General features: G+C 41.5%; 1 protein-coding gene across 4 annotated transcripts in view; it reads left to right on the top strand.

Moving 5' to 3' along the window:
• ass1 (argininosuccinate synthase 1) overlaps positions 1-8,857 on the top strand; it is a 34,811-nt gene extending 25,954 nt beyond the window's left edge. Inside the window, exons 14-18 of one of the 4 annotated variants that reach the window (XR_005078104.1) lie at positions 476-541; positions 653-741; positions 5,936-6,216; positions 6,299-6,496; positions 8,634-8,857. Coding sequence is in view for 2 of the 4 variants with exons in the window: in XM_037116975.1 (XP_036972870.1) it covers positions 476-541; positions 653-701 (115 nt within the window). In the remaining 2 variants the exon portion in view is untranslated. Of the gene's footprint in view, positions 1-475; positions 542-652; positions 1,101-5,935; positions 6,246-6,298; positions 6,497-8,633 lie in introns of those variants that run through there. The other 3 variants (XR_005078105.1, XM_037116975.1, XM_037116974.1) reach the window with 3 other exon arrangements.
• Positions 8,858-13,676: the final 4,819 nt, after the last annotated feature.

The following is a 13,676-nucleotide window of genomic DNA, read 5'->3' as shown; positions in this document are numbered from 1 at the left end:
TAATCTTCACAAACACAACTGTTATGATTTTTGAATTGTAACTGCAGTCACTGTTAGTAAATGCCTAACAAACGACACTATGGTTGCATGAATTAGATATCACCACCACGATGTTTCCTACTACGTTATACCATACACACTTTACTATAAAGTGACCAAACTGCAAGCTGGTACATTGGAGTTAGAGTAGCCTGTAAAGAGTGACTAGTGAGTAGATTAATCTTCGGCATCATGACATTTAATGTGCCCTACAGATCCTGTAGTCTTATTTACCCACTTGTTAGTGACCACCTTTTTAAGGACATATAAATGACAAGTGGCATCTTTCAGGCATCTGATAAAAAAACTAAAAAAAACAACAACAAAAAAAAACAAATACAAAAATGCCAACTTTTTCTCAGGTTTTTTCATTGCTGTGGCAAATATGAAGACTGGTCTCACATGCCTCTTTCTTGACTTCTTCTCTTCTCTCCAGCATGGACGTGCAGGGTGACTACGACCCATGTGATGCCTCTGGATTCATCAGGATTAATGCTGTCAGGTTAGCATCATTTTAACCTTAAGAGTAATTCCAAACAGCTGAGAAAAAATGCATTACACTACCTAGACTTACACTTTAAATCTTATTGTTTTTCCTTGTTCTCCTCCACAGGTTAAGGGAGCACCATCGTTTGCAAGGTTTCTCCAGCACCAAGCAGTAACTACTGAAACCATCCCCTCTCCGATGTGTCTTAAACAGTAGTAGGTTTAGACTCTGTGCCTCCATTCTCTACTTGGTAATCTTAAAGTCTAGTGTTAGTTAAATAAGCATCAGGGAACCTTAACTCACTGGGCTGGCACACACTAAAATCATAGGTGTTTCTTAGGTGACGAATAGTGGAGGAAGAAAAATAACTCTAACATCATGACCGTTTGAATCATGTGTACAGATGACTATTAAATATATGCTGGATGTTTCTTAGTATATTATTTCCTGAACATGTGTTCATTCTTGGTATCAGTGGGTCAGTACTTGAAATATGAAATTATTAGTTATTTGATATTAACAAATGTTAAAACTAGGAGTCTTTTGTTTCTGAAATAAAATCGAGTGAATCTTGTTTTTTCTTCCTCCGCTCTTTTCTAAATTCATAACAGTATAAAAATTATGAGCATTTGTCATGAGTGTGCAAGCAAACACTGTGTTGGTATAAATCATCCCCTGTCAGCTTGAATGTGTGATTAATAGTTCATGTCTTTGGCAGACAGCCTATTTATTAATGCCTGCCTGTTTAACTCTTGGGGTTGTACAGTCACTGCCCCGTGAAGGTTTCAGGGCAGCAAGGACACTGTATCATATTTGCAATATGTAGATGAGCAGGTAGCAGTGCACGGGGTTCATCACAGGCGAAAGTCAACATGGTGGCTTGCTGGTAGCAGCTGGAGCAGAAGTAACAAGGCCATTTCTGAGCTCAAATGGCACAAGTCAGATGGAAGGAAAACCAATTGGCCACATATGTATATTTCCATGCTCTGTATGGGGTCCCCAGGGTTAGAGAACAGAAGAAACAGAACAGAAAGATGGAGAATCATTTTAAAGGCAAAGGTAGAGCACTTTATCATTTATTACCTTTTTTGAGAAATAGAGTAACTCTGTATGGATGAGCACGGAGCTCTGTTTTTTTGCCCAACATGTTGTCCCAGAATTTCAAAACGTTTGACTATGAGGATGCACCTCAGGCTTTAATTCACACTATCATCAAGCACACTATGATAGAAATAGAGAGCAACAAAATCAAAGTCAGGTCACTACAGCTACAGAGATGAGTGATGAATATTGTATACCTAATAGGATGTGTGCCAGCATTGAAAGTGGTCTGACAGTCAGCACTTTTGTTGTTTAAAGTAAGCAACAATGACTCAACAACCAACATCCAGAGAGCTTAGACACAATGTGCGGAAGTTGCATGTAATTATCTGTCACCAGAAAACTTTGCAAATTCTTTCATGTGGCAAATGGCCTCAAAAATCATGGCAGCACATCAAAAAATATACCAGAAAATACACGATCTTCACAACTATATTGAATTAAAACACTCTAAAATGATAATATTTATGCACCAAATGACACACTGATGTGGAACCCTAAGACATTTCAATAAACAAATTAGATTTAACATTTGAATGTACTATTAATTCATCGGGTAAGCTAAGCTAAGCTAGGCTAATGGACCCGCAGCTAAAGGGAAACTGCAAACTACTCCTTTCATTTCTATAATATTATTTGCCGTGCTGTAAGTCTTGAGTGTCTGTGCAGGAAGTATAAAGAATATGAGCCATCTTTTCCATCCTTCATGACCGTCACTTACTCAGAGATTAATGCCACTGTGTACTTGGAGGAGGTCGACCTCCATCACAGAAAGTTCTGAAGCTAAAGAAGGTCGTTTTCACCTTCGTAAACAAATGAAGACTTTCCTTGTCCAAATCCCATTGCTGAGTTCAGTGCACTTACAAAAGCAGTTTCAGAGAGGACAAGTATTTAAGGTTTGTTAACGTGTTCAAATGATTTGTTCCAGTCCTCTGTAGACTATAGTTGACTCCTTACTATATCATGCTTCAGTTTGTGGGACACAGCAGCTGTTTCTGTGCGCACCTCTCCCAGATCCCCACTGTTGAAAGATGTCAGTCCGGCATTGAAGTGCTGGGTACGGTGCGAGTCCACAGGCACAGGAGACCCCCTGCCAGGTCTAATGGGCAATGACGGATCCTCGGACCCTTTCAGTCCTTAAAGAGCCGCTCAGCCCCCGCTCAATTACACGGCAGGCGTCTCAGTCTTTGCCTGGTCAATTACCAGCCAGCCCCTGCATTTACTGTCGTGCACACACAGGTTGCAAGATAATCAGTGTCCAAAATTGCTCGGGTAGAATGAAGGGATGGATGGAGAGGTATTCAGATTAGTCAGTCAAGCTGAAGGGGAGGTAGGAGGGATGGGGACAGCTATCAATCTCAATCTGGCTTCAGCGGCTGTAGGGGGAGGATCGTGCTGACCTTTCGGCTTAATTTCTGGAAAGATATGATCCGGGGAAATTTTTACTGATGTGATAGCTGTCTTGTACAACATGTCTGTTTCTTTTCGGAGTAGACAGATGGTTTGTGTATGTGAGGTCCGCTCTAGAATTATATTTGAGCACAAACTTCTCTCATCAACTGGCTGTGCATGCATGTGGGCGTCTAGATCCATGTCTACCACGTCTCGTATTCCACCTACCTTCCCCTCGCTCCTACCTGTCTAACCCAGCCAGCCAGGTATGAAAGCTGGCTGACACCTGACCAAGGGAATTAATCATCCTTGACCCTGGACCAATTACCCCTCATTACCCACTCTGTGTCCACCTCTCAGGGGAGAGCTGTGTAACAATAGCGCAACATGAAAGTTGTCAGCGTCACAGGGCTGAGCCCTAATGGACGCTCCTGCGCGACTGTGTCTCCTCAGGAGTCCAGGTCGACTAACCTTCAAGTCCTTGTCACTCTCCAACAGCACACCTACAAAGCAGGCTATTGTTCGGGATAAGGGTCCGTGACCTCTTGAGATGAAGTGAAGGTGCCGCGGGCGATGAGAGGGCAGCCCAGCTGGAAACGGATGATCGAAGGTTGTGGGAGAACAAGAGAGTGTCGAAACACTCGAAGTCACGCTCAATTTTTGTTCTCTTTGTTTGGTGACTCTTGCTGAGAGAGCAAACTTTTATCAGTGTTTGTCAGTTCATACTACTAAAGAACTTACTTAGGGCTGGGTTTTAAAAACATCTGATTAAAAGTGATTCAATATTGATTCATAAAATCCAGAGATTGATCTTTTAATGCATGTGTTTCCTGTGGATGAGGGTCCAAAATCAACTCTCGCCAAGTGCAATTGACGTCAGATTCATGGTGCATTCATGTGCACCTCATTAACTCACAAATCTACAGTACAATCAAATGGCCAAGAGGGTCATTTTATTTTAGCCTAATGGCCAACAGATCCTCCTTAACTTAGTTCAAACTTTTAAATATCACCAACATTAACATTGCCAGGATTTTACTCATCAGCATTGATATTGACTTGTGGGAACAAACAGAGGGGGAATTAACTGAACAAAGCACATCAGAATGTCTTTTACCCATCAGCATATCTGGTAGTCATTCAATCTGCGCTCTTCATCTACCTGTCTCCATGTTCGCTGACCTCTACTCTGTAAGCACAATGAGACAGGAACAATGACCATGGGGGGTTAATTACCACAAATTAGAGACCGAAGTGGCTCTCCTTCACTATGGTTTGTGTAACCTAAGCCCGGCGAGCCGTATCGTGGCTCTATTGTCATGTCAGTCCACCTGTCTATGGTCCTTGTCCACATTCCGGATTTCCACTCGTGCAAAGAAAATTAATTGAACCTCTTCTTTCTTATTCTTCATTTTAGTGTTGACTGGTCCTGACCGCTTTTATTTGTCTTTTTGCCATGACAGCTATCGCATGATATTTTATCTGTGCATTCACTATGATAGCTTGATAAACTGTCAATTGCTGGTTGTTTCTGAACATTTCACTTAATGCTCCTTTACTTAGCAGGTAAGGGGTTAATGGACTGGCCCCCTGTGGTTTGCGCGGAAAGCTAATGGGCCTGGCAAAGATGATGAGGTCACTCTCTTATTGCTCAGAAACAATGAGCGATTTACAGGCCAGGATACCATGCCAAGGCTGTTGGCTTAATATAATATATTATTTATATTTATACGTTTTATATTCAAGGGGAGAGGATGAACAGCTCATGTTGTGTGAAGGATGTGAGGCTGCAGTACGCAAACTTATCTGACTTCTGTGGCTGACTTTGACTAAATCAGAATTATGAGATAGATTCTGAACAAATGCAGGCAGCAGGGGACTTTGCATCACCTGAGAGGGGAATAGAAATGTCCAGCAGTTGCGAGTTCTATTAATTTGTTAATTAATACTGTGGCTCAGATCACTTATTGGCTATAAAAAGCCACTGACAGCCTCTAACAGAGCTGATTTGTCCTCATAGCTGAAATGTCCATTCATGCTCTTGAAACGTGATCTCCTGCGACAAAACATCAAGAGGCCATCTGTGAACAACCACCAAAATAAAGCAGGAGACATTTTGCCTTCCAGGCTAGCTAACATCCGTGGATCCTGTGAGTGTGAGTGCTGTCCTTCACGTCGAAGCTTATTTTCTGGTGTCAAAGGACACCCATACACTGATGTCCTGTAGATCTATAGACAGATGGGACCATTACGGTCGAAGCCCCTGGCTTTGTTTGGCCCGAGCCGGTGATGAAATATTGATGGAAAAATAGAAATATTTTGCCTGCTGCTCAATGTTGCCCATCTAAAAGGGTTAAAGAGTGTGAGGACTTTCCTGTCTCCTGTTACAGCAAAATGTAGCTCAACTAGCCACTAACATTGACTATCAGAGTCTGCAGGCTCTGCGGGGCTAACAAGAATCGATAACCTTTCCCGTGCCGGATTAAGTTTCCCTGTTATAATTGCTTCTAGTAGCTTTTAAGTCATTTGTAGTTATGTGGAGTTGTAGGTTTACTACTGCTAACTTTTTTGGGAGACATAATGTGTCTTAAAGAGTTTGTCAAATATTTTCTTGGATTGCGTAGATTATCCTGAATATTTTAAGCCACGTTCAAACCCAGAGAAATATATAATTTTGCTCAAGGTAACAGTGGGTCTCTTATGGTCACCTGTCGAGATAACCTCAGAGGGAAACTGGTAAATGGCACATGATAATGACACACAAGAGAGTGGGAGGGAAGTTGAACCTGAATGAATCTAATGTGACGGAGGCTTTAAGATGTGTTACGTTTTTTTCGGTCATCTTTTAATAGAACCAGGGTAGCTGTTTCCAGACTTTACACCAAGCTAACCCCTTGTTTCCTTTTTGTTCTTCGGAATCCACGTAATGGCTCAAGCACACGAACCTGACCACGACCAGAGCAGCAGAGGTTCGGGATAACTCGTGTGTCGCTGTGTGTGTTTTAAACAACACAATACAGTGTACTTCCCCTGATAATAGCAAATGTAAAATCCATTCCAATGCAATGCAAATGTGTTGCAAAATCAATGTCAACACTGTGATCACTCAATTCAGCACTTTGTCACGATCTATGTCACAGAAACACCTTTTTTTCCCTTAACTATACACATTCAACTGTGACACACACTCCTCAAAGGTAAGTTATTTAGTGGACTCACCACATAGGTAAGCCTCTAATGTAATTAAAGTGTTTTTCATTGTTTGGTTTAAATCTGCAGCAACTCTGCACCGCAGTATACAGTAAATGGCTGGCTGTAATCCAGTTCCATATGGCAGGCTAAACAGCAGTCTCAGTGTCTGCCGAGAGATCCTTTGCCAGCTGCTCAGACCTGTTGAGCCTGTTGGTACTGAAGCGCCTGTTCCTTCTTCACACATACTGACCAACTTGAGATCAGGAGGCCATCTGCACATTTAGAGTAAGTTGTCAGCGTGCTGGTTGTCTTTGGCTTTACCAGCTGATATCAAACAGGACTGTGGGTCAGCAGCCATGCAGGAGGCTCTGTGAGGCCGTCGGCCCAGTTGTGCTCAGAGCCAAAGGCCAACGAGCTCACAGCGACAACGCTAACAAGCTTATGTGAAGCAGGTGTAATGCTTACCATGTTTACCAGTCTCAGTGTAGTGTTTTAGCATGCTAACGTCTGCTAAATACACAACAAAGTAATTTGATTTTCAGGTATCTGATGGTAACAAAAGTATTACACTGATAAAAACTGGCCAGATGATGATGCTAGATGAAATGTCAGGCTCTAAGCAGAGTCATTGCAACTCCTAAAAGACATTTTACCAAACATATCAACCCGCTGGTGGCAGCAGAAGGAAAATTTGGGGATGCAAACAGCCGAATGTTTTTATCGCAGTCCATCCGCTTTGGGGTTGTTGAGATATTTCAGTCTGGACCAAAGTGCTGGTGACCGACAGACTGACTGCCATCTCCAGAGCCATGCCCCGAGCATGGCTAAAAACCACCTTCACCATTACACCCTGCTCCACTTCCCAGACCCCCTGGGGCAGCAGCAGTAATGCAGGATCTCAAATCAATAGATTTATCTCCTTCATTTGAGAGGGACTTGGCTCGTGCCTCTCCCCTTCCCCTCGTCTCCCAGGGGTCTACTGGTGGGGCTTGTTTGCTGGCGCGCACTCTTTGTGTTCTTCGATCTGTTGGTCTGTGAGGTGGTGAATGGATGAGAGGCCTATCAGGTTCAAGGTGCCTGTCCTGGTTGCTCTGTCTGGCCCACTCTCACTGAATCCCTTGGATGGCCTAAATGTTTAATAGCGCTGGTTATTTGGCTGTTATGGCGTGTGTTATGATGGATGGTAATGCAGCGCTTTCTGATGGTGCCTGAATTACACCACAGGGCATTCGGCTGTTTGGGTTGGGTGTTTAACTGGTTTTCATCAGTGAGCCTATAGCAATTATGTCCAGATGTAACGGTTATATTTTTTTCATGGTCAATTTTTTTTTAATTGCTTTTACTACATCTTCTAAACTGGTGCCGCAAGACAATATAGTATAACCACACATTATATATTTTGTGTCTCCACACACTTTGCTCCCAATTTTCCAAGCGCACCTCATCCCCAGTGCCAACCTCGATACTATAACCTCAATATGAAATACAAAAATCGGAAGGAGATAACTGCGAAAAGTAGGAATTACATCACGAATAGATAATTAATGAATAAAAAAGAGCTCTGTATCCATTTCAGTAGTGGAATTGAGAAAATAAGGAAGAATCAGACTCGGAGTCTAACAAGTCCAATCATTCACCTTATTAGTTACAGAAGTGCACAGACTGACAGTATATTGCATGCATTTGTCTTGCTAATATTACCATACAAGATACAGGGAAAAAAATATATACACCTGGCATTATTTATCGTCAAAAGCAAGTGGGGAATTTTCATAGCATGGCAGTCAAACTAGCAAACTGACACTGTTGTTGGGTTGATAATGAAAAGAAAGATTCATAATTCTATAGCTATAATTTTGGGCAACAACAGTGTTAAAGGTGCATAATGTATGAAAAATGAACTAAAATTAGCTGCACAATTTGGAGAAACAACAGTTCTGGTGTTCAAAGATGTCTATGTATTGCGTTAGAGGGATATCTGTTGAAGTTAGAATAGCCTCTAGCCACCTCTATGGTCTTAATGGCAAACAACATCAACAGTTAGCACTTAAGTAAGAGACAAATTGGTTGTTCACACAAAAGTTTTTTTTTCTGAATTAATTGAAATACCCCTTTACATTCATAAAGCCTGTCATTGATAAGATTACACATATTTAAAGTTATTTAAAGAATAAGTTGAAGTTGAACTCTTCACTGTAGCTGCTAGGCTAAAAGTGTCAGTGGGCACGGCCTTCAAGCTTCGCAGCTACAGTACATATTGAAGATTTGGGCTTATAAAAGGGTGTAAATAACATCTGTTCAAATCAGTTTGGGATCTCTGGCCTTCCTGAGCCGCCATTTACACCAGACGAGTTAAATTGAGCCATTTCATGATTGGTCTCAGCTGTCCCCAGTCATCATCTACTTTGTTTGTGTTGTTTAGGAGAACGCTGCGACTCCGTTTCGCTGTGAAGCTCAAGAAATGTTTTGTGGACTACGGAACTTCACCACCACATTTCCATCAGCATGAGGACGGGAAGATGAGCTAAACTTTCCTCTTTTTTTTATGGTGAACTTATCCTTTAATGTACCACACTGACCGTGCTACTGACTGTTTTTGATCCTTAGAGTCACAACGTGGCAATAAAATAAAGCTCGCCAAGTGTCTCTCGGTGATCGGTGCTCTTTTCGTTTGGCGAGAAATGAGAAAGGGACATGTTTTGCTCCCGGGGACCTGTGGGTGTATCGCCACCTCCGAGCTCCTTTCCGAGCCGTTCGCTTTGGTTGAGCATTACCTGCTGTCTTTGCACCTCAGTGAGTATGAGCGGCACAGCAGTAGGTGAGGGGGTTTATCCTGGAAGTAGATTCAACACCAGCAGAGTGCATCAAAGATAGATTCCACTTTTTAAAATGCCTCAGACCCCTGTAAGCTGTGGGTTTAAAGTGCTGAAAAGAATCACAACACCGCTTTTGCTTTGGATGAATAAAAAAAAAAGAATGAAAGAAAAAAAAAAACATCCTGTCTATCTCTGCAACTCTGCCTGCTGATGTGCTTTTATTTTCTGTCGTGCCTGGTGTTTTGGGTTTTGAACGGCGCCTTGTGTCACCCTTAAGAAAGTCCTTTTTCGGCGGCCACAGCAGAAGAATTACCTGCAAAACACTCTTTGTCAGAGAGCTCACAAACAAGACCATTTAGCTATTATTTCCTCTCAGTCGCAGATACGTGTGGCAAAAGCGGACGTTTATCGAGAAAAATGGGCCGACGGTGGGAGAGGAGGAAAAATAGGACAGGTGGAGAGAGATAGAGGGCCAGGAGAGAGGGGATGGAGGAGGAGGAGGAGGAGGAGGAGAAAGAAGGGGGAGTTATTGGAGCCAGGGAGGGGTCATGGTGTCCCAGTGGAGAGAAATAGTGGAAAACATCCGTAATTTTCACCGCGGGATCCCGTGTAATTGAGTCATTTAAAATACAGATACAGAGCTGAATCAAAGCAAAGTGGCTGGTGGAGGAGGAGGAGGAGGGGGAGGAGGCTGCAAACTAAAATGGAAGAGAGGTAAAAACAAGGAGGTAGAAGTGTGTGTCTCCCATTATTGGACAAAGCCGTTCTGTTTATCCTTTTCCTTATCCGTCAATCTTCTCTCTCTCTCGAGACAGGATGTTACCTGTCAGGGATTTTTGTTTGTTTGTTTGTCCTTTATGTTACTCTGTCACTCCCCCATGATCCTGCTGCTCACTGTTCCCTCTGTTCATGCTCAATATCTATGTTTTGTTGTTTTTTAAAAAATTTTAAATAAGTGCACTTTTTTATTTTTCCTCTCCTTTGTTTTGTTATTGCAGTCGGTGGTTTTCCTCACTCATTTTCATTCCGCCTCTAAAAGTACATTTTGTTTGTTTTTTTTTAAATATTTCTTCTTCTTATTATTATTATTATTATTTCTTTTTTATCCCAAAGACATTAGATTCAAAGGGAGTTAGGACAGTTTTTTTAAGTGCCTATGTCTGAATTGGTGCAAAAGTTTTGACCGCACAATCAAAATTTAAAAAAAAAAACCAAAACAAATATAATAGAGGTAGAGTTAGAATAATTCACCGGAAAACTGAAATGTTTTTTTTGTTTGTTTTTTTTTTTAATGTTTGGGTGCTGAAGATGAATTAAGCGTTCTCACGGCCTGAGGAAAGAAGCTGTTGGTCTGGTGGAATGGCACTAAAACAAGGTTTAAAATTGCCAAGAAAATTGTGGGTTTTTTAAATAAAACAATGTAGTCAATGGTGCGAGACAAACATATATAATTATTTTGGCTTCACAGTGGTGTTTGTCAATTTAAAAGATGATTTTGCAAGTCATGAAAGTCAAAGTTTGTTGTAAAACACCAGCTGATACCATTCGGTTTTGAGTGAAACCGCCAAGTGAACTACATGATCTCACCCTATATATGTCACCAACTCCACACTGCCATCACTTAGTATTAAAGTAGGTTACAATAAATCTGTCCATATTGACAACAGCAGTTATGTAAAGGGAGAGTTGGTCATTTTTTGTGAGCTGGTCCTGTATACTAGCTCACAAAACTACAAGGTTTCGATCATGGGTTTTGGCAACTGTTAAACAAGAAGTTGTTTTCTGAAACAAGGTCAAAGTGGTCCACCAGGAGGGTGTCACTTCACCTTTCCACATAACCAAAAACGGACAACATCACCTCTTTGCCATGCATCCTGCAAACAGCTGTTTGAGAAAGCAAAATTGTATTACATGCGTCGTGTTTTGATTATCTAAACAGCATTATAGAATGCTTAAAGGGGAATATTCACTAAGAGTTTGCTATGTTGTATCAGGTCTGACACTAACGGCTATAAGCATAACGCAACTTACTCTTGACCAAACTCTCAGTGCTTGAGTTGCATTGTGGGTAATGTAGGTGCCAAGTTTTGACCAGGAAGAGGAATGTTTTTTAAAACACTAAAACAAATGTTGTAAATTATCCTATCAATATGCTAAAATTAGAATATATTTAAATGGGGAGCATTCAAAAAATACAACCCGACAGTTTAAAAACAAAGCTGAAAATGCAAGAAAAGCTCACGAGGGAGTTTTTCAGAGATGATTTAAAACATGCCACAGATTTGTCTTGTTTTTCAAGACAAGAATGAATATGTCACAGACGCTTCTTATGTATTCACCGCTCGCCTCCACATGAACAATGTGCTCCTGCATGAAAGCCGTGCTGAGATACCTCAGAGGTCTCTCGGTGAAACACTATCCGTTTCTTGTATCCTGTCTTTAGAAATTTACGCCCATAGCAGCACCGTTGCAATTATAAAGCAATTACAGTTTCATATGGCCGCTTCTTTTGAGATTGAGGAGGAGAAAGGAGGAGGTAAAAGCTCAATATTCAAAAAGGAATAAGTGTGCCAATATTGATGTCCCCCCCCCCTTTTTTTTTAAATGCTCAGTCGTCCAGCTGGGCATGTATTCCACTCGCCTGACCACAAAAACATCTCATTCTCACATCATTGGAATGAAAATGAAAAGAAAATGGATCAATTACTCGGCGCATGCTGATGATTTCTTGAACTTTTTCTCCTACACTCCGTCGATGAGTGGCCTTTCTGATTTTTTTACGGCAGTGAACCCTGGGAACAAGGGTCTATTCTCTGCAAGACAATGACGGGGAGGAAGCTGTGTTTGTGTGTGACACTTGATCAGCCTGCTACGGTAACCACAGCTTCACACACACACACACACACACACACACACACACACACAATCTCAGTTCCCACTGCTTGATTGGCAGGACGCCTGAGACCCACACCTGCTTTAACTGCATTTACTTTCTAAGCTGTTTGACTTTATATGTGTGTGCGTGTGTGTGTCCATGCTCATGTATGCATCATCTGGCTGCGTATGACGACCACCACCTGACTTGCTCTTTGATGCCAGAGCGCTGAAATCATTTCCCAGCCACCTTGAATACATTGGACAGCACATGGTAGCAATATGGAAGTGCCGGGGATCATACTTCAGTCATGCTAAATTGGAGGTCTTCATTTAGAGGTGCTGGTCTGGGAGCAGCCCCTCAGCTCCCACTTCATTTCTCTGCTTCTTTTTTGGAGGTGATAACATGCCCAGGGGCTGACAGGGAAGGGAAATCGATATCTGCGCGGATGTGTGTAGGACGCACTACGCCAATCAGCTTGTCTCAGATTCGAGGTCAATCATGCCCGTTCAAGCAGCTGCATGAGTGTGTTGCAAATGAGTAACCGCAGTAGGAAACAGTTATTTAAGTGTAACGGCACATATGTTGTCAGATTTACTACAAGCTTTGTACTCATGCAGTTACTGTTATAAAGCTACGTTCAATGTCTTAAAATCCAATTTTTTTGGCATCGCTGTCCATCATTAAAACATTCGACTAGTGTATTTGTCCCGAAACTCAGAAACCCAGAAACCAACACTTTAACTCTGCTGGACCACACACTCATTTTTTAGACTTCACTCATTGAGGTTTGGACACAATTTATGGGACAGGAACTGTTTTGCATAAACAGTTTGGAAATTTGCAGCAATCTTACTTTCTTCTGTCTGGCTGCTGGCATTTTCCAGATGTTCAACAATAGATGTTTCCACATGTGCAGCAAGGGGGGGAAACCAGTACTCCTCCGTGTTCGTTTTGTTGCGTCAGATGGGACTTTTTTTGATTCTGTCAAGCTTGCAACGCTACGACTACGAACAGCAAAAGTCAGTTTAAAGCGTATACGCGGCGCTGTAGAAGGAACAAGGTGATGCATGTTAGTGTTTGTCTTTCATTTTAAACGCACACTTTGCGTATGGATTGATGAAACACAAATACAGCTCAAACACCACAGGGCTCCAATAGCCAAATTAGTTTGATGAAGAGCAGGTGTGCTTCGAAATGTCACTGCTTTGGTGCATCAAATAATTTGGATATTGGAGCCTCGCAGTGCTCGATGTGTCTTTTTTTTGTTCATGTTTTGCACATTTTCGGCTCAGAACCTTTATTAGCTTGGATGTGTGTGTGTGCAAACTTCTCCTATTTTCAGATCCAGAAATAAAGTTATTGACAGCTGACAGCTGAAAAGAAAGTTTCCTGATGTTTTCCAGTGATTTGTTTTGTTTTGTAAATCTTGTTTCAGTTTTTCAGTGATAACATTTCAATGCATGGGAAGTTCAGCAAATTTCACTATAACTGATTCAACTTTAATTGATTTGCATTATACCAAAAGAAGTATACATATGAGAGATTTAGGTTTATACAGCCCATATGATAGAACTGAACCAACTGAACCTACCATCTGTTTTGCTAATCATTTTATCATTCAATTCCTTCGACAATTAAAAAGATAGGACTTCATTGATCCCTCACCAAGGAAATCCACTTGTTAAAGCAGCTCACAGCAGTGACTGAGTAAAACAAAACAAAATAGAATAATAGATAAATTAAGTACTAATAATAATAATTATGACTCTAT

Source organism: Acanthopagrus latus, chromosome 12 (genome assembly GCF_904848185.1).
Source record: "Acanthopagrus latus isolate v.2019 chromosome 12, fAcaLat1.1, whole genome shotgun sequence".
NCBI lineage: Eukaryota > Metazoa > Chordata > Actinopteri > Spariformes > Sparidae > Acanthopagrus > Acanthopagrus latus.
The sequence above is the reverse complement of the archived record's forward strand: the minus strand, read 5'-3'. Positions and strand labels throughout refer to the sequence as shown.